Source organism: Trachemys scripta, chromosome 1 (genome assembly GCF_013100865.1).
Source record: "Trachemys scripta elegans isolate TJP31775 chromosome 1, CAS_Tse_1.0, whole genome shotgun sequence".
Taxonomy (NCBI): domain Eukaryota; kingdom Metazoa; phylum Chordata; order Testudines; family Emydidae; genus Trachemys; species Trachemys scripta.
In genome coordinates this window covers 96,397,241-96,424,414 of record NC_048298.1, presented here as the reverse complement: position 1 = coordinate 96,424,414, position 27,174 = coordinate 96,397,241, and the positions used below count along the sequence as shown (strand labels likewise).

At 43.2% G+C, this 27,174-nt stretch overlaps 1 protein-coding gene across 3 annotated transcripts in view; it reads right to left on the bottom strand.

Moving 5' to 3' along the window:
* The window catches only part of NUAK1 (NUAK family kinase 1), a 61,001-nt gene extending 35,159 nt beyond the window's left edge, over positions 1–25,842 (bottom strand). For 2 of the 3 annotated variants that reach the window (XM_034778310.1, XM_034778319.1), the window contains exon 1: positions 25,431–25,842. In XM_034778310.1, the coding sequence (XP_034634201.1) occupies positions 25,431–25,787 (357 nt within the window). In that variant the 5' untranslated portion in view covers positions 25,788–25,842. Of the gene's footprint in view, positions 1–24,180; positions 24,243–25,430 lie in introns of all 3 variants that reach the window. The other variant, XM_034778328.1, reaches the window with a different exon arrangement.
* Positions 25,843–27,174: the final 1,332 nt, after the last annotated feature.

Sequence of the window (27,174 nt, the reverse complement as noted above, 5' to 3'; positions counted from 1 at the left end):
TCCTGCATAACAGGCCATAGAATCTCCCCCAGTAATTTCTCTATACAATATGTTCAGTTTGGCTGATAGTTTTCTTATCTTCTATTCTGTAGAATATTTTTGTGTTTGAAAAATAAACAAAGAAAGATCCATCTGTGTGCTCACAAGCTGTTCCATTTCACTGTGGAGGCTGGGAATTTTAAGCTGATTCAACCTTAGACGTACCAGTTAGGCTGTGGAGCAAATTCCAATTTGTTACTGCAACAGCATTCTAAGAGTGCAGGGAAAATGACATCAGGAGAGAATGCAGTCCCCTGAGGGAGGAAGACCAACTACTGTCACTAGGAAATATGTTAAAAATGCAGCTTAAAAAAGTGATTTAAAGCAGAATAGGGTTTGCTTCTTTTTTTGGGTCTGTGTGTGGAGGGGTGGGGGGTGTTTTAAAGCATACACAGGCCACCACTTCCTCAAATCTTTGACCAGAGGGGATCATCACTGTGTGATGGGAAGTAGTCAGGTCCAGCCAGGTCTGTGGTTCTGTTTCCCCTCCTCTGGACTTCATGGAAGATGTAGGTCAAGAGCCAGTACTGACTGCCAGATGCTGGGACTGGATGACAGGGGATGGATCACTTGATGATTGCCCTGTTCTGTTCACTCCCTTGGAAGCCCCTGGCATTAGCCACTGTCAGATGACAGGATACTGGGCTAGTTTACTCTTGGGGGAATTCTGTTCTACTGGGTGTGCTATGCATATTTTTATTTTTTTGCATAGAAAAAAAAAAAGCTTCTGTTGAAATGTTGCTGCAGTTCTGCCTTTTTCCCACCAGAGGGCACTGTGGTGATAGAACACAGCAGCAGCTTCCAGCCAGCTAGGGAAGAGAAAAAGTCTGCCCTATTTGCAGCTCCTGTCAGGCCAGGTCAGGAGACAGGGGCTATGGGGAGACAGACAGCCTGGGACTGCTGGGGGGGGTCAGACAGGGACTCATAAGGGCTAGTAGGGGAGGACAGACTGGGACAGGAGCTGAAAGGGAGTGAAGGCACAGAGCCACGGGGGGAGGGAGGTGCAGGGCCACATGGTGATTGGGGAAAAGGGTGCAGAACTACATAGGGACAGAAGGTGTCTGAGTGGTGGCACAGAAACACATGGGGACGGGGGAAGGAGTACAGGGACACATAGGGACAGGGCAGTGGCTGGGTGGGGGCACAGAGGCACATGGGGGATGAGGAGGGGGCACAGGGACACATGGGGGTGGGGTGGCTGAATGGGAGCACAGGGACACATGTGGACAGGGGTGCAAGGACAGATGGGGGTGCAGGGACACATGGGGACAGGGGTGAAGAAGAAGTGCCTGACTGAATGGGAGAGGCTAGGGATCAGCCAGGGTCTGCATGGGGGAAGCTCCCTAATAATCCCTCCTTGCCCCGCCCCAAACTTATTCCATACTTTTTCCACCCATACCCAACAGCCCTCCAAGTTCACACCTAGGCTCCTTCCCAGCAATTTACTTCCCTCTCCCTGGGCTCCTCTGTTACCCCTGACTCCCCCAAGCCTTTGCACTGCTTCTGAGGGGCGTGGGAAATACGGTTCTGTATTGTAGTTTAAATGTATTCTTACTCAGAGTTCTGTATTAATATGCCTATTAAGGAATCTATTTGTCAAAAAACATTTCCTGAATCTTTTTTGTTGTCTGTATTGTTATAGACATACTTGCAGACAGGTATTTTGAAATAAATGACCAAAAATAGTTGAAACTGGTGTTGAAATAATTGAAATTATATTGTGTTATTTTGACAAAGAAAATATGCAGAATTTTGCAGAATCTGAAAATATTGTGTGCATAATTTTTAATTTTTTGTTGCAGAATTTTTAACTTTTTGGCACAGAATCCTTCCAGGAGTACTAGGTTGGACCACTGGTCTGACCCAGTATGGCTGTTCTTGTGTTCTATGTGTGGAGTTATAGATTGGGTGGACCAAATGCAAGGAGTGGCAGGATGAGGTAGACCAGGAGTAGAGCCAGTGTTTGTTGGAGGGGGAGGGAGCAGGAGACATGTTCCTCCCTCAGTCCTATGGAGCAGAGCCAGAAAAAATAATAAAGGTTGGGACTGTATTATATTTTTCATGGAGCCTCCCCTCCTTCCCCGGGCAGTCACGGGGCAGCTGCAGTCGATTGGGGTGGAAGGGGCCCTTGCAAGTGTGATTCCATTGGAGTTGCTCTGCCAGGGTCCAGGGAGGCACCAGGGATCAGAGCTAGGTAAAGGGCTCTTTTAGATCTGCTAGGCTTGGGGGCAGATCCCATGGGTTATTCCATAGGGAAGGTGAACAATCAGGAAAGAACTCCACAAGGGCATCCTTGTGGAGATTTCCTCTCCTAGAGCCCCCTCCTGTGTGTATTTCCATACTCCTGGGCCATACTCCTGCTCTTAGCCGGAGATGGAGAAGTACAGCTCTCTTAGCAATCTGATTTCAAGCTATATTCAATATAAACGGAAAACTGTTTACAAGAGGCTTCTGCAGAGACATAGAAAACATTTCATGTGCTGAGTGGAAAGTCAAATAAAAAGGCATTATATGAGTTGCTGTAAAATTAGTGCCTGGCCTTGTACGTTGGACTGATACATCTCAGAGTGTTCTCCTTTTGCAGGGCAGAGAGACTGAGGTCATCACAATACCATCATCTTGGAGAATGTTACTTTTCAGATCCTGCAAGCTAAATCATCTCCATGGAGATACTGCCTGGGAGACAATCATGCGGCAAATTCCTAATTAATTATTTATAAACTACCCAACTCCATTGTTTAGTAGATTGGCAAACTGTGTCATAATCAGGGAAGTTGCTTAAATGCTTTCCTCTAAGCAAGCAATGGTGCAATCTGTACCCAATGGAACCCTGCGGATTTAAACCTCAGGGATTTTGCTTTTTTTTTTTTTTATTTGCGTGTTTGTTCATGTCATTACATGGATGTTTCCAAAGACAAATGCTGCTGTGTGAGAGCCAGCAGCTGCATCAACAAGCACATAAGGGCAAGCATGCACGTGCCAACCAAAGGTTATGTAGGCACCTTTGATTTCGCTCTCTTAAAAGGCGAGGTAACTTTTACAGCAAACTCATTCAGTATGGTAAAAACAGAACATCTGTAACCATCTGCTTCAATCTTCTACATCCCAATGTGTCATATAAAAAAGATTCTATTTTCCAAATCTGAAGCTGATTTACTGCTACCATATCTCTGCCTGTCGAGAAACTCTCTCCTGCTCAGGCACTGGAAGTCCTGGGTCTAGATGATAAATGTCAAATCAAAATTTGATTTGCATAAGATGAGACATTGTGTGCCTGTGCCTTTCGAGAGAGCCAGGATACTTTTATCTGTGTTTTACTTCTTCGTTTCCAATTTTGTTGGCTGTAAATGCCATTATCATATCATGAGTGGTGACTCAGCAACAGAAGAGGAGTTAGTGATTCAGAAATATTAGGTTGATTTTCATTGCCTTTAGCATGCCTCCTTTATTCACAGACTCAGAAAACTGCCTGTGTAACCAGGTATGAGCACTAGAAGCAATCAGAACAAGAGATTTATGCTGTACATATACAAAGTGGGTGACAGGAGGCATATTGTGCAACACCCTTCCTCCCCTTCTGCCCTCATCCTTGTCCATGGTATATGTTAACAGGATTTATGTGCGTATTTCCTGAGTAATGCCCTGCTGGAAAATTTACATCCCTTCATTGTTTGGTACCTGTTGTCCTCAGTCTGCTGTGTAAATGCAGCTTGGCATATTTTTACTGTGCATCCTCTAATAAAATTCTCTGGGCAGACCCATTCTTTTGGCATTCGGAAGGAGCTCAGCCTTGTCTTTTCATTATTTCCAACTGGAAATGACAGCTCTGCATCAACCATTTCAAGATTGATTTACCCTCAGAAATAAAAGGCAATTCATCTGGTCTGGCATAAATCTTCTTCCCAACAGGACTTAAAATATGGGTTAGCAATTTGGTTACTCATGTTCCAACTCTGTGCAGTGGATCTTGGAAAAGGGCAACTGGAGGGCTCAGTCAATGAGCAAGAAAACCTTCTATTTCTAGATTATTGCTTGTTCAAATCCAGTCTAAATCAGTTACCATCTGATAGCTCTTAAATTTGGTAGTCTCAATCCAGTTGCCACAGAAGCTTTCACATCCCAAAACCAACATATAAATTGATGGACCTTACAACTCTAAAGAAAGCCACCTTCCCCATTTAAATATGGCAATAATACAATTCCATATTGCAGTAATTATGTTCAAAATAAGAATAAATATATCATAAACATTCTTAGGACTTAAGTGTTATCCAATTTTTCAAACACTGGATCAACATTAATCCATCCTCTCGATATCCACCCACGTTATATCAGTTATAATATACCACTGCAGTTCCAGAAACACTCCACTCTGGCACAATCAACAGTGAAGCAAGTTTACCATGGTATCTACAGAATACACAGTTCCAGTCATTTTCCTTTTTTTCCCTTGAACTCTGTAATGTCCATCCCACCTCATTCACAAAGACTCCATCTCCCCAGGAAGGAGTGATGGAGAGCAATGATAGTTCAGGAACTAGGGAAGAAGATTGCTGTTACTTTCTCGAAGTGGAATTGCGTAGGGAGCTACTGAAGAGTAGAGATCCACAGGTCCATAATTGGAATTAAAATAAAAACTGTCTTACAACCTTAACTACACAGTCACTCTTCCTTAAGAAATGTTAACCAATACTGAATGCCATTTTCATTGAAAGGATAAAAACTGCATTTATATTAACTTCTAGTGAAGTTGCCAAGCAGATGTTTATTTTTGGCTTCCACATTTACTAAAGCCAAATGCAACAAGGAATTGGGATTCCACAATGTCTAACTGCTTTCCTTCCAGGTTACAATTTTGTTGGAACCAAAAAAAAGCTGACTTTACTTATAAGCAGGAAAAAAACCTAGTAGCATCTGTTTCAATGTCTGTTTATATCATAGTTTGAATAAGGTTACAATTGTGAAATCTTTGTTACTGATCAGCTTCCAAACACAGCACAGCACCATCCAGAACATGTGCAAGGGAGGAAAACTTACTGCAAGTGTCTCATGTGCCAGTCCTTTAAGGTCTGCGAGTCCACGTGCAGAATGTTTATTACTAATTTAAAATACTGGCAAATCAGGGAAAAGGGGAGTGAAATAATTCACAAGTCCCATGATTACTGTGCTCGGTTTTGCATGGTTACTAAAGATTCCTCCTCCAAATCCTGGAAGACAGTTTTCAAAATTAATTTTGCAGCTTGATTTCTCAGCTGCCATAGCCAATGATACAATGAAAAATGCCAAACTGAAGCAGTAGAAAGGATCTTTAGTGATTCAGTAGGCAACATCTTCATTGTGAATCGGTCTTGAAACATAGTGTTACAGGGCACACTGCCTTCGGAGGTGCTGATTTGGGTGAAATGTAAAAGCAAGATGCTGGTCACTTGTGGTCATCTAAAAAATCCCTTACACTTTTCTCAATCATAAGGGTCCTAGCCTTGGTGTTGTGACAAAACTCCAGTTTGAATATATTCTCCTTGTCTACTATTCCCCCTCCCCAAATTTAAACTGGTAAATATTATTCACATCCTCTTAGAAACTTGCATCCTGTTGTTGTGTGTGTTAAACAGTTGCAACAATGTACTTAATCAGTTAGAAAAGTTTGTAACATATTGGCATATGTTTAGGTGAAAGATGATATGAACAAGTCATGGGGACCCACGCTCTGGGAACGATGAGTGAGAATGGAGAGAGATTTGTGGATTTGTGTGCACTAAACAACCAGGTCATAGGAGGTAGCATCTTTCCTCACAAGCGGATCCACAAGAGTACCTGGGTATCGCCAGCAGGCACGATAGAAAACCAGATCGATCATGTCTGTATTAGTAAGAAGTTCAGAAGATCTTTGCAGGACGTTAGAGTTAGAAGAAGAGCAGACGTAGCGTCCGACTATCACTTAGCGGTGGCCAGACTGAAGCTGAAGAAGAACTGGATAGACGCGTCAGATAGAAGAGCGAAGTACAACGTCAGCCTTTTGAAGGACCATAACATCAAGGAAGATTTTGGACTGACACTGAAGAATAAGTTTTCAGTACTACAGGATCGGTCTGAGGAAGAGGAAGACAGTGTATCCAACAGATGGCAGAAAGTGAGAGAGACGCTTAGGTCAGCATGCCAGGAAGTGCTTGGAATCAAGAAATACCAGCAGAAAGAGTGGATCACAGCAGAGACCTTGACTAAGATAGAAGATAGAAAGAAGAAGAAGGCAGTAGTTAATAACAGCAGGACTAGAGCAGCAAAGGCTAAAGAGCAAGAAGAGTATGCTGAAGCCCATGGAGTAGTGAAGAGGAATATTAGGAAGGATAAGAGAGATTATGTGGATGGACTGGCAGCAGAAGCGGAACAGGCAGCATACAACGGTAATATGAAACAGCTGTATGACATCACAAAGTGACTGTCTGGAAAGTTCAGCAAGCCAGAACGTCCTGTCAAAGACAAGCAGGGAAAGTCTATAACAGAAATAGAACAACAGATGAATAGATGGGCGGAGCACTTTGAGGAACTCCTAAATAGACCAGCTCCACTAAATCCACCAGACATTGACCCAGCCAACGAAGACCTTCCAATCAATTGTGATAGACCTACCAGAGATGAGATCAGAAAAGCCATCACTATGATGAAGAACAGGAAGGCGGCTGGACCTGACAATATTGCAGCAGAGGCCCTGAAAGTAGATCTGGATGCTTCAGTGGAAATGCTGTACCCCCTTTTTGAGAAGATATGGGAAGAAGAAGTGATTCCGGCAGACTGGAAAGAGGGATACCTTATTAAAATCCCCAAGAAAGGAGACCTCAGCAATTGTGCCAACTACAGAGGAATCACACTTCTGTCGGTGCCAGGGAAGGTCTTCAACCGAGTTCTCTTAGAGAGAATGAAGGATGCCATCGATCCACAGCTACGAGATGAGCAGGCAGATTTCCGGCAAAATAGATCATGCACGGACCAGACAGCAACGCTCCGCATCATAGTCGAGCAGTCTATGGAATGGAACTCCCCGTTGTACATCAACTTCGTTGACTATGAGAAAGCATTCAATAGCGTGGATCGAGAGACTCTCTGGAAGCTCCTTCGGCACTATGGCATCCCAGTAAAGGTGGTTAACTTGATTAAAAACTTATATGATGGCATACACTGTAGAGTGATCCATGGAGGGCAGCTTACAAACAGCTTCCAGGTGCAAACCGGAGTCAGACAAGGATGTTTTGTTGTCACCATTTCTCTTTCTCCTTGTCATTGATTGGATTATGAAGACATCCACTTATGAGCACAGGAACGGAATCCAGTGGACGTTGTGGACCCAGCTTGATGACCTGGACTTTGCCGACAACCTTGCACTCCTTTCGCATAGCAAACAGCAGATGCAAGAGAAGACTAACATAGTGGCAGCCACGTCATCACAGGTTGGCCTCAACATCCACAAGGACAAGACCAAGATCCTCAAGATTAACTCCATCAGTAATGACCCAGTCACACTGAATGGAAGCCCTCTGGAAGAAGTGCAGTCCTTCACCTACCTAGGCAGCATCATCGACCAACAGGGTGGCACAAATGCAGACATCAAAGCAAGGATCAGTAAGGCAAGAGCAGCTTTCTTACAGCTCAAGAACATCTGGAGCTCCAGAGAGCTGTCTTTGGCAACAAAGATTAGACTGTTCAAGTCCAATGTGAAATCAGTCTTATTGTATGGAGCTGAAACCTGGAGGACAACTAAAACAACCACCAGGAAGATCCAGACCTTCATAAATAGTTGCCTTAGAAGGATTCTCCAGATCCGCTGGCCAGACACCATCAGCAACATCTACCTCTTGGAGAGGACCCGTCAACTTCCAGCAGAGGAAGAAATTATAAGGAGAAGGTGGGGCTGGATAGGACACACGCTACACAAGTAGCCAACCAACATCACTAGACAGGCATTGCGGTGGAACCCCCAAGGCAAGCGGAAAAAAGGCCTTCCAAGAAACACCTGGCGACGCGACCTTCAGGCTGATAGCATAAAAATGGGCTATACCTGGAACCAACTAGAGCAAATGGCCCAGGATAGAGGACTCTGGAGATCTGTGTTTGGCGGCCCATACCCCGATTGGGGTGACGGACGTGAATGAGTGAGTGAGTGAGGTGAAAGACGCTAGATAAATGACACACATAAAACAAGAGAAGGGTTTTGGATGATTTTAAAACTCTTTCTTACAATTAACTAGAATTTTCCAAGGACCTACTTGCAGGTACATTTTCCTTTCAAACATAAGGTCCAGTTGATGATGATATGGATTGACAAGTTTAACACTGCCTACATTAAGGGAACTCTTCACCCTATTTTCTCTCTCTACTGTATATTGCCACTAAGATAATTAAACTTATCTTAATAATAAGGCCCATTACATGGGCACGTGCATGCTAATAAAAATACTTGGCTTTCTCTGACAGAGCTCTAACAAAGGAGTAATCTACAAAGCATTCTCTCAAAATAAAGACAGTAGGGGAGAAGCACTGCATGTTTCTCTAAACAATCAAAATCTAGCTCCCATTGAAGCAGTAGGAGTTTTGCCCTTGACTTCAATGGGAGCAGGACCAACCCACTCCCTGAAGACACTACTGAGGGAAGAGGTCTGCCATCCTCCCCTCAGTATGTCACAGAGAGGGGGAAATGTCTATTGGCCACACCCCTAATGCACTAAAGATGGCCTGCAGCAGCCTAAGGTTTGCCATAAGGCCCCACAGCAGGTAGAGTGGTGTGAGAAGATAATGGACCAAAGGCCTGTCATGGGGTGTACAGACCCCATGCTGGCTTGGCAACCAATGAGTTAATGCAGGAACTACCAGCCAACACTGATTGGCAGCCTCACAGCAGCTGGAAGAATAAAAGAGCTGAGAAGCACAGGGGTGAGGTGGCTGCCAGAGGAAGAAGCAGACTAGAGAAAGTAGGTCCTGCCAGCAAGCTGGTGAGAAGCTGTCCCAGAAGGGCAACACCCCAGAGAAGGGATGACCAGCACCACAGGCTGCAGAAACCAATAGAACTAAGGGAGGTAGGATGGAGCTCAGGGTACAGCAGAAGAATTGTTGAGGGTTGATTCTGCCTGCCAGGGTTGAGGGCCCTGAGCTGGAACCACAATTGATGGGTGGGCTTGGGTTCTCCAACTTATCCCTTAACAGAAACTTAAGAACCAAAGGGGGTTCCAGACCTCTTGAGGACAAGGTACAGCTAACCCCTGCCAAACATAAGGAGAAGCCCATATACTCCAGTGAGAGAGAATTTAATGTCATTGCCTGCAGAGTAGGACTACAGAGATTCAGACAAGAAGGGGGGACTGACTGCCTTGCTGAACTGAACAGACTCTGTGCAACAATCTGTCTGACCAAAGGGAGGTGCTGACACAATAGGGCATCAGCTCATAGGGCCTCTATACCCTGTTTCCCCGAAAATAAGACAGTGTCTTATATTAATTTTTGCTCCCAAAGATGCGCTAGGTCTTATTTTCAGGGGATGTCTTATTTTTCAGAAATGAAAAATGCCTTATTATCGGTGGATGCCTTATTATCGGGGAGGTCTTATTATCGGGGGGATGCCTTATATTACAACGAGAGGCAAAACTGTAAGTAGGCCTTATTTTCGGAGGATGTCTTATTTTCGGGGAAACAGGGTAGATTCAGAGAAGCATCAGGACTGCTGTTTGCTCATCAAACCACAGACTTTTGGGGGTTCTCCTCTCCATCATTAATGAGAGGTAATTTTATAGTATAAATGTGGGGAGGGGAAGAGGGGTTATGTGCTCATGCATACACTTTAACAATGCTCATCCTGGGTTTTATGTGGATTTTGTTTTATTCCCCCAGCACTGTTGGTCTTAGAAGCAGGATGAGAGTTAATTAAAAGGGAAAAGAGATTATTATTTCAGTCTGAGCACCACAGCATGAAGAGGTTTTCTTTGCAAAGTTTATTTTTAAAGAATCCATATTCCTGGGTTATGACTGTGCTAATCAAGGCCCAGACCTGTATTTCTTGAGCATCTAAAATTTCCAGTTAGGTCAATGGGAGTTTTGGGTGTGTAGGAAATTCAGGCTTTATGTTTGCCAATTGTGGGCAGCAATTATGATACAAGGGGTGGTGTACTATACAGGGAATATGATATAATGTGCACAAAGGTATGTAATGAAGAGGGAGGGGCAGGGGCTTCAGTTTATCACACAGGAGTATCAACTCTGAGGCCCTGATGGCTAAATTATAATTTCTAAAATGGACCAGGCTGCAAATACAATCCTCTATTGGGGGCCTAGTAATCCACAGTCCCCCATCCTGTTTGGAGAACTGACCCTGGAAAATATTTTCAAATGTTGGCAACTTTGTCAGTTAAACCTCACCCAGTTTCCTTTTGTTCTAGGTCTGCAGATCATTCTGTAATACTAAACTCTCCTCTCGTTTTTGTAATAATTGTACTTTGGTTTCATCTTGTTTGGCCTGAATGGTATTAATTTAATTGCCCTTTTTGGTTATGGACCATCCTGGAAATTATTACAGAGTTCCATGGAATTATTACAGAGGGAAGAAGGGAATTGCTAACATTATTTTTCCATCCGTCTCTGATTTCTGAGAAATATCTGTATCCCTGAAAGCAGAGGGACCTGCTGCTGCTCCTTTCTATTTATCAAAAGTAAATGAGAGGGGCCAACCTAATGGCTCGGTGGAAAGGGTAATACAGAAACAACCCTGCTCAGGGTCTCCTGGGCCAGTAGTGCTGGAGTGGACAAAGATGTGATAGGGAGGGTGAAGAATGAATTGTCCTATCACAAGATCTAGCAGCTGGTTACCAAGCAATTTTGCAGCCACAGAGAAGGGTACCTATTCTCCCTGTTCAGAAATCAAGGTGGTGGTTCTGAACAGTTGGGGGAGAATTAAATTTGAAAAAGAGGCAACCCAGAACAAAGGAATGGGTAAAAAAACCTTTGGCAATGAACTCACTCGGACTGTGTAATTTCACTCAGACTATAGCCCCCACCCCCATCACACGTACACCCCCTTTTCCTGGCAGCTGCCTTAGCCAGAGTCAATTGAACAAGGGAGAGTCAGTGCTCAGATTTCTGGGATCCTTTTGCCAAAAAATTAGGTAGAGCACCAGCAGCAACACAGGCTTCCCACTTCACCCTGCCAGTGACCTTAACACAGACTTGGATGTACCACCGTCCCCAGAGTGGAGAACAATTCCCTCTCATGCTACTTGGTCCAGAATTTCATCCCAGCAAATACCACAAATCATGTCATACTGCGTAGAACTATTTAAGTGGTGCTGTGCAATGTGAATTGCTGTCCATGAGGGACTGAGCTAGCGACTGCCTAAGCCATTTTATTTAACTTTTTACTTAAACTACCCTGAAGGAGGAGGTTGCATTGCTACTCTGGAACTTAGAACCACTTTCATCTCATTTGAGCCAGGCATTCCTTTGCTAAGTGGCAGAAATAATTTAATTTTTAAAACAAATCCTAAATAAAAACATTTGTGACATTTTCTACATAAATTATTGGCTCCAAGTCCTAGAAATAGACTAATCCTGACTTAGCTAAAATAAAACCAAATACATTACATTCAGTGGAATTACACCAGCAATTAAGTCCTTTTTTTAGCCTCTGGATAAAACCATGCATTGTATTAAATTATGTGTTTTCCTGGTTTTGCATTTTTACATTCCTAAAAAAACAAGAATGCGCATGGCTACCACTAGAATACTGATAACTTCCAGCTCAATCCTATATTAATTTGTGCAAGCACTGCATTAACCTCTCAATTGCATCAGATAATCCATGACAAGGATTAACAGAGCTGCCTTGTTGAAAATGAAGCAATCTTAGCCCTCCTTTTACTGTGACTGCTTTCTGAAGTGTGCTTTAATGTGCATGCCATAGCTCAGAATGAGCCAACATTTAAATTAGCTTATATAATAGGCTGTTAAAGTGTCATAGAGGGCTTTGTTGGGCAGATAATGAGAAGAATTTGGGTGTACAGTGAAACAAAGACACAGCTGCCTGTGCCAAACATCCAGTTTATGGCAATACTTCATACAAATTATTCCCTATAACAACTGAACTGTCATATCCTACAACCACATCCCAGGCAACCTCCCAACTGAGCTCACTAAGGCTGCAGTCTGATGTGCTGTACACACAAACACCAGTAATACCCAGATGTTCTCTATGTAAAACATTTGGTTTGAAACACAGAGCACTTCTTTCCAAAAAGCCATTACATTTGTTTAATGGACTCATACTGTTCAACTAAAATATCCTGGAGCAGACATTTGACTGCAATTCTACTCTATGAGCCCCATCTGCAAAAAAGAGAAAAAGCAAATGAGAATGCTTTACATGATTTATGCTGCCTTTATGATCAGCCAGTTCATAAAACACAAGCTCTGTTCTACAGACAATAACACAGATTGCTTTCAAGTGTGTCGTTTAGCCCTTGCCTGCATTAAACAAATACATCAACTGAAACAAAGGGCCAAAATTCTTCAGCTTACAACAGAGCTAGTGTAACCAAGAGCAGAATTTGGCCCAAAGACGTCACAAGGAATGTGATTTTCTGTTTTACATTCAGGGAGAGTGAATAATGATCGCCAGTAACGTTCATGGCTACACAGTTTTCTTCGCATGTGAGGAAGGCTGGAAGGAGGGAGGTTAAAGTACATAATGAAATTCTTTTCTCTAATGAATTCTTCCATGGTAATATTCACTCCACAATGAAGCATTTCATGGTCCTGTTAGAACACATTTTTATAATGAAACGCTAGACAGGATGAACTGAGACTATACTTATTTCACTGAAATAAAGAGATGCATAGAAAACTCTTGGATTATACTCGGAATAAGACTGTTGCTGAAAAAGAGGGCCAGCCAATCACTTGGCTGCCAATATGTTGCACAATTTTTTGCTGAAGGCCCTTGTTCATTATGAGTCTTAACTACTTAAGCTGATAATGGGGTAGGGTCTGGCCATGAAGAAGAGGAGACAGTCCGTGGGTGGAAGAAAAGATAACATCTACAGTGCTCATGGGCTACAACTACAGCCTCAAAGGAAGATACTCACTTTACTTGTCACAGAGGAAGTGCAGCCTTTTCCTGGGATGTATGAAGCTGCCATATATAGTCAAGTACAAGAAGGCTAGGCTTATGATTAAGGCACTGGAGTGACACTTGGGAGATTGGGCTTCTGTTTCTGGCTCTGCCACAAATTTCTTGTGTGACCTTGGGCAAGTCACTTAATCTCTCATTGCCTGAGGCCTTGTCTTCACTAGGAAGGGTTTGTCAGTATAGCTAAACCAGTATCATTATACCATCAAACCCTCCTAATGGAGACACAGCTTATTCCAGAAAAAAAAAAAAACAAACAAAAAAACCTTGACAGTATAGCTCAGTCCAGTTCCCTCAAATGAAATAAGCTATACCAGCAAATAGACTTTTTTTTGCCAGTATAACTGTGTTTACAGTAGGGCTTTTGCTGACATAAGCTGTGTTGGTTAAGGGTATGATTTTATTTTTTCATAATCCTAACTGATATAGCTCTGCTGGCAAAACTTTTCAGTATAAACCAGACCTCATTTCCCCTCTGTAACATGGGAGAAATAATTCTTCCTATCTCAAAGGGATGTAGCAAGGCTATGTCAATGGCTGTGGGGGTGCTCCGACATTATGGTGATGACAAGCACCACAGAAAAAGCCGATAAATAAAAATGAATGAGGAAAAGTTGAGTTATATAAAGAAAAGGCCGCTCAGGATAAAGAAATGGATAAACATCCTATTACTTATATGTAGACAAGGTTCAAATATTCTTTGCTTGTGGGAGGGAGGTGAGTACCCCCCTCATGTACACCCTTATCTGGATTAATTAAGGCCAACTAAAGCTCATTCTCAGATGACTGGGACCAACGAACCATAAAAATAGACGTAACGTCAAACAAACAAATATTTAGCTAACCACTGTTATCACAATAGAGTTATTAAATGTTTTTACCCATTGGTGTAGGTCCAGCTGTACTGCTTTCTAATGTATTTTAAATACTCTTGTGGTAAGGTAGTAGTACTGTATTTTAGCTGGTATTTTTACAGGCTATAATATTTCATATCGGTACGCAACTACTTCAAGCCTCAGGGAGTGCAGTGTTAGTCAACCTACCCTCCTGCTGAGCACTCAGCTACCAAGGAGGTTTCACTCTTCAGTATTCTCCCGATGGTCACTTTTTCCTAGGCCAAAATGTTCCACTTGGAACAACAAACCACAGAACACTGCTAAGGTGATTATGAGGTAAGTCTTCATTTCAAATTTAACTACAGATGCAAGGGTTCTAAATTCCAGGACTACACTATTTAAAGCATGTCATTCCTTATGACAAACATAATTAAAAGCCCCAATATGGAACCAAAATGTATGATGACTTTATGTCGCAAAGCCCAGCAAAAACAAAACAAAAATTCCAAATGTGTATGATAGTGGGTTGTTTTTTTGAACAAATGATGCACAGTCATTTTTCTTTGTTAATCTTTTGCTTAAATATGGATAATCTTTTGTATCAATAATAAGCAAACCAGTTATTTTCAATTCAGATCATTAGCAAACACTGATCCTAAAGTTCATACTGCCTTGCAGAGATGTTTTTATCTAACCCTCATTGCTAGATTATGAAGCAGGTTCTACAAGGAAAATATTCAGATTCATTTTTAAATTAAACAAATCTCCTCCATAATATTCACTGTATTTGGAAGTGTCCTCTAGCATGTCCATCATTAGGATTGTGGCAAGATTGATAGTTATAGTAGGGATTAGATCCCTTTTCTGTGTATGGGAAATATATTCTGGAGGCATCAGTAGCAACTCCATTGTCAAAATTGCACTGTGATTTCCACCTAAAGCAGGACCAAAATCTCTCTGCTCTGTATCTTAATGACTGAATTTAGTCTCCAACTTTGGCAGAATAATCCTTCGTAGGACAAACAAATGTTCTATTTTTTTCAGTCAAGTATGTACAAATCACTATGTCTGTGCCAAGACATCGGTGCTTAAAAACACCCTGCCCCCTCCACCCCCATAAACACTGCTGACTCAGCTCTCCAACACACTGAAACACTCGCACCATGGGGAGTCTTTCAAGCACCAGTGCCTCAGCTCAGACACTTGGCTCCGCCAGTGCTCCTGCCTGAGCTCTCCAATATGCCAGCAGCAGTGCCAAGGTAACTAAGGGCCTCTATGCCAAAATACCAACACATTAAGGGCTTACCAAGTGCTGCTGACTTGGTCTACCAGATAGCCAAGGCAACAGGCCTGAAGGAGCCCCTTTAAGCACTGATGCCTCATCACAGAGACAGTGGGATCCCTAGTCACTCTCCTGCCCCCCATCAAATCTCCAATCACCATCAAGCTCCCCCACATCCCACCTCATGTCCTCCCTGGTTCCCCAGTGCACTATAAAACTGCCCCACTGGAAGTGAGGAGGTGGTGAATGGTCCATTTAAGGAGACCATGAAAGGCTGAGCAGGGATGTGGGAGAGAACATGGAAGGTGAACAAAATGTGGGGTGTGCAGTGGGCAACGGGGTTGTGGAGGGAGGAGTGCTGTGGTGCTGATGTTGCTGAAGTCATGTGGACAAGGAACAACTGTTGTAGGTTGTGAGGGATGACTGAGGAATTACTTAATGGAAGATTAACTCTTTATTAAAAAAAGCTTTTGGTCTTGGATAGAAGGATGATGGTCATGTGATCATTTTCGCCAAGGAATGGACTAGTGGCCATGAAATAAGCTACAACCCATGGAATGAACTGCATTTAATTTGCAATTTTGAGTTTACCTACAGTTGGCTCACGAATCTAATTCCACCAGGACTGCTCCTAACATTCCAATCCTGTCAAGCACTTTTCCCACATCAGCCATTTTTTTTAAATAAAAGGAACTAACCATAAAAATATTTTATTCCTTTCCTCCGTGTGTCAGAACAGGACTTGAAAAAAATCACACTCAAGCAAGATCCAGGACTAGTATTCAATCCTGGACCAGTGGCAGTTACAAGGTCTGATATCTTGGGAACAATCAAAGCTAGTAGCAGTGCTATTTGTCCTTGGAGAGCAGGGATATTACAAATATCAATAATCCATATTAGTTTAATGGCGTGACTTGGGGATTGTTAATTTGTACACATGGTGATAGGTATAAAAATTATATTTAGTTGCAATCAGAAATTAGACAGCACCACAGCAAGGGACGACTGCATTCAGGCATTTTTTCCCCATTTGAACATGTAGTTAAAGGTGATGGAAGGGCCTCTACATGAATTAAACATCTGGTATTTTTGGTGTGAGTCCAGGATGTTTGATCAGTATGGCCAGACGCTATACTCTCATGGAATACCTCACCCAGCCCCCTAGTGTTCAAAGGTCTAGGATCTTCTAATTTATACAATGTACAATGTTGTCTGTGCAGACATGGTGATAAATATAATCTGTTTAAAAAGCAGATACTTCTCAAATCATAACTCACAGATGCTTAAAGACTTTCATGTGGGTAAGACAAATGAGAGCCACAGTGCCTGATTCTATAGCCAGGGAGTACAGGAAGCAACAGCAGGAGAACACTATTGAAAGCCTGGATACACTTATGGTTTTAGTGAATTGGTCATCAAATATAACAACACACAGATGCAGTTTTTACCTTGCTCTGTAGTTTTTTCACTGTTGGCCATATATCTAGCAAAATGTGGAAACAGTTTTTGGTTTCGTTTGTTAAATAGACACACATGGTATCCCTGTCTGCTAAAAGATGCATCAACCAATATAATTTGCATATCTAGTATTACATTTCTGATTGGTCCATATATGGAGTATAGTTGGCGTTGCAAAGAAGTGTGTCTCAAACAAAGAAGTATAACAAGAATATTTTTTTAAAGAATCAGGTGCATGCCCTGATAATGTAGGGCCAAATTCTGCTTTCTGGGGGGAAAGAACAAGAGAAAAATGTCAGCAGATCTGTGTGCGCTATAAGGGCACTAGAATGTTTCCCACATTCTCCCTCCTTTGATTTTCATGGATCTGTGCATGTGGATCTGGCTGTAGCCAAGGTTTACCAAATACTGTCAGTGTTTTTTAACCCATGTATGCTTTCTCCTCTGGTATTTTGTGGCTACCACCTGCTACTTATTGGTTCTCCAATCCAGCAAAGACCTTCTAGTTATTTATTTACCAAAAAAAAATTGACTCACATAGTAATTGTGATTAGAATTCTATAATGAATAAACAATATTTATCAGGAACTGTAAATTCCAAATAGCTTTATCCAACACAGATGAGCTCAAACTAGAATATGTATGAAAGCACTCTCCACATGTCATACTGTAATTGTGATTCTTAGGCAAAGATAAAAATCACACAAAGCCTAACACCATAATACATTTGATCAATATGTACCAAGAGATATTTTGTAGTTTCCATTCTGTTGTGTTCTCACACACAACAGAAACCATTTGTAATAAAACTTAGTACTTATAGCATTTTTTTAACTGAGAGCTGCTTTATAAACACTAGGACAAATTCTATCACGACTTTCACTTCAGTGAGATTGCATGGGGTGTAAATCAGGGCCGAATTTGGCCCATAAATTAACACAACTTCTCTGTGTGGCAAAGTAGCAGCATCCCTATTTTATAGATTGACAAGCTAAGGCACAGAGAAGTTAACTGAATTGCCCCAAATCACACAGCAAGTCAGTGGAAGAGCTAGAAATAGGATCCCAGAGCCTAGAAATCCATTCACTTGTTTATAGATCCAAAGTCCTCCAGTAAATGCCACCCACTCGATGTCCACCCAAGAATCAGAGTAAACATCTGACTCTGACTGAGCTAAAAGATTTGTGAAAACTATCATATTCAGACAACTACAAGTCCTTACTGGCAACTCATTGATGCACTTTTACAGAATATTTATTTCACCAAATTAACTTGCTTCTACGTTTTTCAGCCATTAAGTTATTTTTAGCTAGGAGCACCCCTTTTGATGTAATCACTCTCTAGTTTGAGGATCTGGAGAGCTGTGCTTTAGGAAGGATGGCAGAATACAGGACAATCAATTTCTATTTCAATCCCTGAAACTCAACCTCTTCCTGCACATTTCAGATACTCAAGTATGTATGTGAGGGTTGGATGTAGCCACTTGACACTTACCTCATGATACTTCACTGTAATAAATTTGTGGTACTTTCTATGAAGGACTTTAAGTAAAAATAAATTATACACCATTGGATTTAATTAGGAAATATTTACACCACTGTTTTAGAACAAAGTTACATAATAAGTAGGGATGGAACAAAACAACAAAAATCAGTCCCCAAATCCAGTTTGCTTAGGCTTATTATAGGCAGTGCAGGTAGCAATTCCCATAGTTAAGGTTGCCTGCCACTTTCTGTTATAAGGCTCTGTTTTCAGTTGCTTATATCTTTGACAAATTTTAATTGTTTGGACTGCCAATTTTCCATGCTGGGATCTGCCTCAGGATGAATATTGCTGGAAAGTTTTAGCGGTTCAACCATTTCCAAGAAGGAGGTTATGAAAAATGTTGTTTTGCCCTTATTAAAAAAAAAAAAGTCTTATAACTTTTTCACTAAGCTCTAATGCCTCCATGCTTTGGAGCAGGAACTAGAAATTTAGCAAGGGGTCTCCCTGGTGTCAGGAATGTAGCTTCTCTCATCTCCATGGAAACTTGCCCAAATTTATCAAAAGTCATAAGCCGCTGAAAAATCTCAGTTTGCATATGCTCAATAGAGTGTTTTTACAGTTTGAAGCTAAATTCGCCAAAGATTCCATCTGCACAGAGCATGCTGCAACCCTCTCACAGCTCCTGTGCGGTGACTGGAGCGTGTATGCACTGTCTTCACAGAAAGACTGAGCATGCTCCATCCTGACACTGCAGGAGCTCAGACCTTCCCTGCAATTGCTTCATGCAACTGTTAGGTCCCACTGTGGCACCAGGCACAGGAACTGAGAGCAGGAAGACTCTCTCTCCTGTACTCTCAATGCTCCCCCAGCTTGTTCCCCGTCAGTACAGAAGAGAAGAGTGCAGCTTGACTGGAATGCAGATAGTGAGTTTTCACAACAAAATTTTTGGTGGTCTCTAAGTGCGGCCACCAACTCTTGCTGGTGGCCGCCCTGACAAATTTTCCTAAAATACTTAATTAACTTTAGGAAAAACAAATAAATATGCACATATACTTGTCCAAATCATTGTAATTTATTTATGCAGGGTTGTTTTTTTTTTCAGATTGGCCCCCGCTGCCCCGCCCCCCATGGATGTCCCTGACCCCTGCCACTTCCACCCCACCCACCCCACATTGCCCCAAGCTCCCTTCTGTGGCCTCACACCCCAGGCTCATCCCGCTCCTTGCCTCTTTACCATGGTGCCTGGTAAGATCAGCCTTGCTAAAGCCCAGAGCCAAGTGGGAGAAAGACTGCTCTAGGAACGAATCAGGGTTGAGTAGTAAAGGGGGTTGTCTGTGGGACCCCTGCCTCATTTGTTGCAGAAGTTAGAAGGTACGTAGTGAAAGAGGCAGGGAACTGCAAGAAAAGAAATGATGATCTCATGGCTAAGGCACTTGAATGCTGCCTTGGGGAACTGGATTCTATCCCTGCCTCTCCCACAGAGTTCCTGTGTGATGCTGGGCAAGTCAATTAAGCCAAAAAAATTACAGGTGGCCACTGTGTGTTCCTCATTTTCTGGGTGCTTGACCTGAGGTGTTAGGGTCTGATTTGCAGAAGTGCTGAGCGCTCACAACAGCAACAGAAATCTGCAGGAGCTCTACTCTAAACATACAAAGTGCTATAAAATGCTAAGTACTCTGAAAAAGTCAGGTTCCAGCATCTCAAAGTGGGCATCCAAAGTATGTTGACACTTTTGGATTTAATCTCTGCTCCTCACTTCCCCATGCATAAAATGGGAATAATAATCATATCACTTCACATCACAGCAGTGTTCCAAAGACACATTAATTAATGTTCGTCATGAACTAAGTTACTACAATGAGAGCACTACAGAAAAATTATAAGGAAATTTATAATTCTGTATTTGGTTTGAATAATGTGTAGTAAATAATGCATGGGGCCACACATGAACAATGAGAATAAAAATAAATACCTCTAACCCGATATAACACGAATTCGGATATAACGCGGTAAAGCAGCAGCACTCCGGGGGAGCGGGGGAGGCTGCGCACTCCGGCGGATCAAAGCAAGTTCAATATAACGCAGTTTCACCTAGAACGCGGTAAGATTTTTTGGCTCCCGAGGACAATGTTATATCGGGGTAGAGGTGTATTGAACAACTGTCCATTCACTGTATGAGGGAGGAGTCCTGTGGATAAAACAGGACGTGATCACATAATTAAAATAAAGCATACAAGAGAGTTGAATTAAGGTTCCACAGACAACTATACCCCTGACATTTCCTAACTTTTGAGTGCTTGACTTTTCAACATTAACTTGCTTTTAATGTATGTTTTTTTTCCCTCTGGCTGTAATGGATTACTGATCTACCCCTAAAGGGCTCAATTATGGGTTGTCTGACAGACACTTTATATAATTTGCTGATGTAAAAGTTACATAAACTGGACCTGCCATAAAGTGGTTCCCCACTTGCCACAGAGCTCTACTGGAACTGCACTGCACCAGACCCTTCTCAGTTCCCCATGTATGGGGCATGCCGGAAGACAGAATGAAGAGTGGGTGCTGCTATTCTCAGTCTGCAGCCACTGCAACCAGAGCATATTGTCCGTTAGAGCAGCCCTATAGCCCTCAGGACTGGGCAGAATGTTGACTGGACCAAGAATACTGGAAGGCTTTAAAGTGGTGCACAACCCCGTTACTCCCACCCTTCTATTCCTACACTGAGATCAACTCAGCAGAATGGAGAATCGGGGCACTACTCCTTGTGATCTGAACAACTGCTCTTCTCTTGTTAATTGGGACATACTCCACTTAAAATTTTTTGTTGTAATCAAACAAATGTATGTCTTACAAATAAGACCCTAATTATTAAAATGACCAAACTTAAAAAAAAAATCCCATTTACTTGTCACTACTTGTCACTATTACTATTATGTTTTCTACTTCCCTCTGTCAGGGCAATGACAGTCAATGAAGCCAGTTTCCCTTTGTTTACACTATTTCACTTTCAGGTTCTCAAAAGCAATGTTTGAGTTTCCAACACTACAGGGAAATGCTGATTTGTTTTGAAACAAGGTTTTTTCATTGGAATTTTTTCAACTGTGCCAATGTTTCTATTGATCTAAAATTTTGCAAGAGATTGCTTTTATACAATGTAAATTTGCAGCCAAATTGAATTTGGCATTGTCCCTATGACTGAGAGCTGCATGGTGCACTTCTATACAGAAAAGTAAATAAGATGTAAACACCTGTACCAATATGCATGAAATTCCTGTGTTTTATGTTGTGCTACAACTTGTCATCAGTTCTCAGAATAATATGCCTGTCTTAGGGGTAGGGAGAGAAGAGTAATGTTGTTTGCCCTCTGTTGGCCAGGAGGAAGATAAAAGCCCTGACTCTCAGGAGGGGACCAGAGAAAAAAATTCCCTGCTGCTGCTCCCACTCCCCTAGCCCACTCTTGGGCACTGCAGAAAGAAAAATCTGTCGAGTGAGTTGAGGGGGACAGAGAGGGCAGAGACTGGGTGCTTGGAGAGTGAGCACGTGAAAAATTGTTACATATAATATGCAGTGTTATTAAAAATTGGGATATTGGGGTATGGAGCGGGGACTGAATGATGACACAAGAGGGAACCCCTAAATAAGTGGACCCGCAGGGGCTCTGGATGTGCCTCCTTTAAAAAAAATCCAGTTCTGCTTTGCTTTGAGTGCATCATGCAATGTAACAGGCTTTCATCTGGATTCTTGCCAATTTTCACAATACTAAACCTTCTTTTGCCGATATTAACCAAAACATGCACCGTATCAACAGAATATCATTTACTGGCTTATATGTAATCCCAGAATAAAATTACATAAAGATGGAATTAAGGTTGAAAGGACCTATCAGCCATTTAGGATAATTATCCCAAAAGCAAGCATTTCCTAGCATGAGCATCTTGCAGCATTTCCTTTCATTATGCACCATGCACTGTACAGGCACATATGACCATTACCTAGCATGCCTTGCACTTATACGATTGTAACTATGGATTCCTTGGCTAACCAGTACTGATTATAGTACATGAGCAAAGTTTTGTTCTACTGCTTTCATGTGCAAGAGGACAAGTGGAGAAAACACCTACAGGAATTTCAATGTACATACTATTTCACAGACTTTCTATATCCTCTTTTCACCCTTATACTTATTGGAACTTTCACTTAAGATATCATAAGGTGTGAATTTTATACCCAACCAATACTAAATAAGGAAATCTTGTTTGGAAAACAGGGTGCCCCAAAATATCATATTGGGGTATTAATTTCTCTGTTTCATGCAACACATAACATTGTATGTAGTAACTAGTACACATTCAAATAAGTTGTTTTAAGCAACAAACTAAATATATCATACAATCCACCTAGCAGTTTTACTTTCAGAACACTTTGTGAAGATGTTTCAATGCAAAATGGTAAAAAAAAAAAAAAGAGATAAACTAAATACACATAACCTGTTAAATCAAAGCCAAATACTATTCCTACTGAAGTCAATACAGACTTGCTGTTGACTTCAGTTGGGGCAGGATTGAGCCATTTATGTATATAGGACTCAATTCTCCTCTCATGCTGGTTTTGTACTGATGTTACTCCATTGCCTTCTGTGGTGTTACTTCTCATTTACAGCAATGTGAGATCAGAATCAGACTCTTAGCCTTTCAAACCTGCCGAATGACTTTGTTGTTAAGTTGTTTATTACAGTTAGAAACAACTGAATGCAAAATTCAAAGACTTACATTTTATATGAAAGTCTGGCTATTCATGCAATAATCTTTAGCAAAACGCTGTATAGCTAAATTGCTTGTTGGCTAATAAAAAATGTTAAAGGCCAAATATGTTAGCGCAGATCACTTGGATAGGGCTAATAACTGGGAATGTCATGTTGTTTCCAAGGTTCAGGTTTGCAATCTGTTGCCATACAGCTTGAACTATTTACATACTGCTGAGTGAAAAAAAGATGATTGGAAGCAAACAGCCAGGTTAGAGAATGACCTTGGGACTCTTGAAACCTAGCTTCTGGTTATTGGACAATTTGTGCTTAAGACATAATGGAATGGTGCCTGCCACACTGCTCTCCGTGCATCCCCTGCTGGTCACAGTATGAATCTATTCAAGCCTTTTCAATGATGCCATAAATGCTGATGACTAATGAGAATAGAAGGGAAGAAAGAAAAAAGAATGAAAAAAAGTTGAATGAAAACCCTGTGCCTCTCCTGACCCAGCCCCCTTTTGCTGCATTCTCCTCTTGTGGGTGAAGTGGTCTGTGAGAGAAATTACTGCTCGAAGTACGGGAGTCAGGGGGAAAACTGGGGGAAAAAAGGTCATTTCTATTAACTTCATGTCTGGTTGGGTTCAGGGCCACTAGCTCTAATTCTTTAGAACAGACAAAATGCAGATATTTTACATGTGCTCAATCAGGAGAGTTCAGGCAAAAACATTACATTGTAATTGAATGTATCTTAATTAATAAAAAATAAATGCCATGTGGCAAGAATTATGTTTTACAATATAAAATTAAGCTATAATATACTCCAGAAAGTATTCTAGATACCGGTAAATAGATTGTATGCAATATTTTTATTTCATTTAAGAATCCAGCTGTACTGTGATTTTCACCCTTTCTCCCTATTTCCCCAAGCTTTGCTACCTCAGCCACATAGATTCAATTCAGACTGAAATTTGAAAAACTGCATCTCTTTTCAGAAGAGTTTTCCCCTAAACAAATTGGATTAAAGCCCATTCAACATCTTTCTTTAAGTTATTCAAGTTTAAAAAATAGATGTTTGTTACTTTTTGCAACTAAAAACATCTCCATAATAGAGATCATTAGCTTCTGTTAGTCTGAAATTTTAGACCAGCCAAGACAGCAAACATTAAAAATCTTGTACTTGAAGTGAGCATGTGCAGAAATGTTCATCTCTGGTTTCTCTTTAGCCAGCCTCCAAATGAGCTAGTAAAATGAAAGAACACATAATGTAATTGTACAGCTTGGTTGAAACTCTCATTTTAACTGTTGACACACAGATCTAGTTGTAAAGTAAATGTCCCTTGTTAAAGCCACCTCACTGGCAGTTTCTGTTTCTTCCTTCGGGTATGTGCTAGGTTTGCAGACAACCAAAACAAAAACAGCAATTAAAGAAAACTTGTATCTCACTAGGGCAATGTCTTGCTTTTGTACAAAGTCTGCTGAAAATCAGTCTACCTCAAATGAAATATATGTTAAGATGTCTTCAGAAAAGCATCGATGTCTCTGAGCAAGCAATCCCTAATGCACTCGCTGCATCTTGTACCATCACCCTACTACTGGAGATGTATTTCAATTGAAAAACAAATGGCAATGTGTGTGTTACTTCAGATGCATTACAAGAGCCCATCTGTATGATGCTGAAGGCGATGTTGGAGGACTTGCTGGACTCCAGTTATTACAGGGTGGCCTCAAGGCTGTGTTAGGTCTTGAGCCATCCCACAAAACTGAGCCATGAACTGGACTGTAAAAATCAATGGGGCTGAATTGCAGTCCCAGCATTTTTAGGTGTCAGCCAAGTTCAGATCACAAAAGTTAACTGCAAGAAATCACTGCAATGTATCACTTAAAAATAACAATTAATATTCTGACACCATTCTGAAGGTCACTTCAAACACAGAAAGGGAACACAACAAGCTTCACTGCACTATACATTTCCACCCTTAGAAATAAAGATAAGGTTACTGGTGATGATGGCCACATCTGTGAAGGCCAACACAAATACACATTTTATTCCAATCATAAATATCATTTGGCACCAGGTAAATATGCCCAACTATATAAATACCCCACATGCTTCATCATAAGTAATTGGCTGGAGTCAAAACACTGGTTCCAAAGGCACTTGAAGACTATTCAGATCTAGTTTCAAACTCCATAACTAGCTGTATAATGTAGAACCCCAAAGAGCTGGGTTCATAGTCTCCCATACAATGGGGAAATTTCAGCTCGAAGCTTTGTGGCTTGGGCACCTCTTGAATGCCACATTTTCCTTTCTACCTCCTCTGAGTTAATGGTCAGGGGACTGGTCTCTAACGAGCTCCTGGGATGATGCACCCGAGGAGCGGTGTTCTCTCTGGGAAGCTATAAGAAAAACAGCTCAGGCTGCCTTACCACTCTGCCAGAAAACCTCTCGATGGCCCTCTTGACTTTGCCATAAGTGCCCTTGCCCAGGGTCTCCTGCAGCTCGTAGCGGTGCTTCAGGTTGTGCTTGTGGTGATGCCTCTTCACCCCTTGCTGTTTCCTCAGCTCCGGCGCCGCTGTCACCTCGGAGGATGGAGCCTCTTCCGCGGGCTCCTCCAGGGCCGCGGCTCCCTTGCCGGCGCCCGGCTGGGAGCCGCAGGAGAGGCAGCGCTGGGGAGAGGGGCCGCGGCCAGCATCCAGCTCAGAGCCCTCCATCTCCGGCGGCGGCGACACGGCGCGGGGGGCACTCGCGGGAGCGCAGCTGCCGCCTCTCCGCTCTCCCCACATCTGCTGTGCACCAGCCCTTGCGCCACTGGGGTGGGGATCCGCAGCGCCCCCTCCCCCTCCTCCTCACCCCACTCTCCGGCTGCTGAGGCACATTTGGCACTCGGGGAACAGGCGCCGCTGCAGCCCCGCTTGGCAAGTCCCCCCACCCCACCCCACTCCGCCCCCCGGGAAGAAGCGACGCCCAGGAGCTCCCCCGCTCCGCCCCGGCAAGCCCCCGCTGGCGGGGATCCCCTGGCTGGAGCTGTTCTGGGCAGCCCCCTCCTGGCCGGTGGCCCCGGGCTGGGAAGCGGTTCTGGGGGTGGCGGGGAGACGAGTTCCGTCTTTGTGCTACAGCAGCGGCCGCCGCCGAGGAGACGGCCCCGCCTGGCCCCTCACTCAGCCGGGCTGCCCGGCCGGGGGGTGTCGGTATTTACAGCCCGCGGGCCCGGCGCTGGCTGTCCCTGCCGCCGGCCCCGCCGCACATGTGCGACTGGAAGGTGCCCTTCTGCTCCGGGCTATATTTGGTGGCGGAGGGTGCCCGGGCTGGGGCTGGAGCCAGCGGCGGGGCTAGGCGGCCGAGCCGCTCTCTCCGTGCAGAGCAGGCGCCGGAGTCGCCTCCTCATGTTCCCTTCAGCCCGGCCCTGGCTGTGGCGAGCAGCCGCTTTGCCGCGGCCGTGAGCGGAAGCCACAGTCCCTCCTCCGCCCCAGCTCCGCACATGCCCCGGGCAGTCCGCCGCCTGCCTCGCTCGCCTCCCTGCGGGCTTGGCTTGGCTTGGGCAGGCAGCGCCTAGCGGATTTGCAGCCGGGAGCCGCCCCTCTCCAGTGCAGGCGCTGAACGGGGGGCGGGAAGCAGGCAGCCAGGGGTGGGGGGCGGTGGCCAGCTTCGCAGGTCACAAAGCGGGACTCACGCTGCTTGCAGGGTGCGGTTGGCAATGCCCAGCCAGCCACTCAGCTCACAGCCCAGCAGCCGGCATGAAGCGAGGCAAGGACAAAAGCATGGCACAAAAGGGAGTCAGCTGCAACCTGCTGCTAAGGAAACTGAGATGAGGGGGCAGATGGACAGATACCAGGACAGACAGATAGGACAACGGAGGAACAGACAGATGCCACAGGCGGGGAGTGGGACAATAGAAGATCCCATGGACAGAGAGATACCGTAAAGGTGGATAGACAGGATGCTTTTATTTTCACTTTTATATAAGGATCTCTAAGAGAGCCTGTGCTTTAAAGAGGCAAACACATGCACATACAATTTAAACCAGTGGTTCTCAAACTTTTGTACTGGTGACCCCTTTCACATAGCAAGCCTCTGAGTGTGACTCCCCCCTTATAAATTAAAACCATGTTCGTATATATTTAACACCATTATAAATGCTGGAGGCAAAGCGGGGTTTGGAGTGGAGGCTGA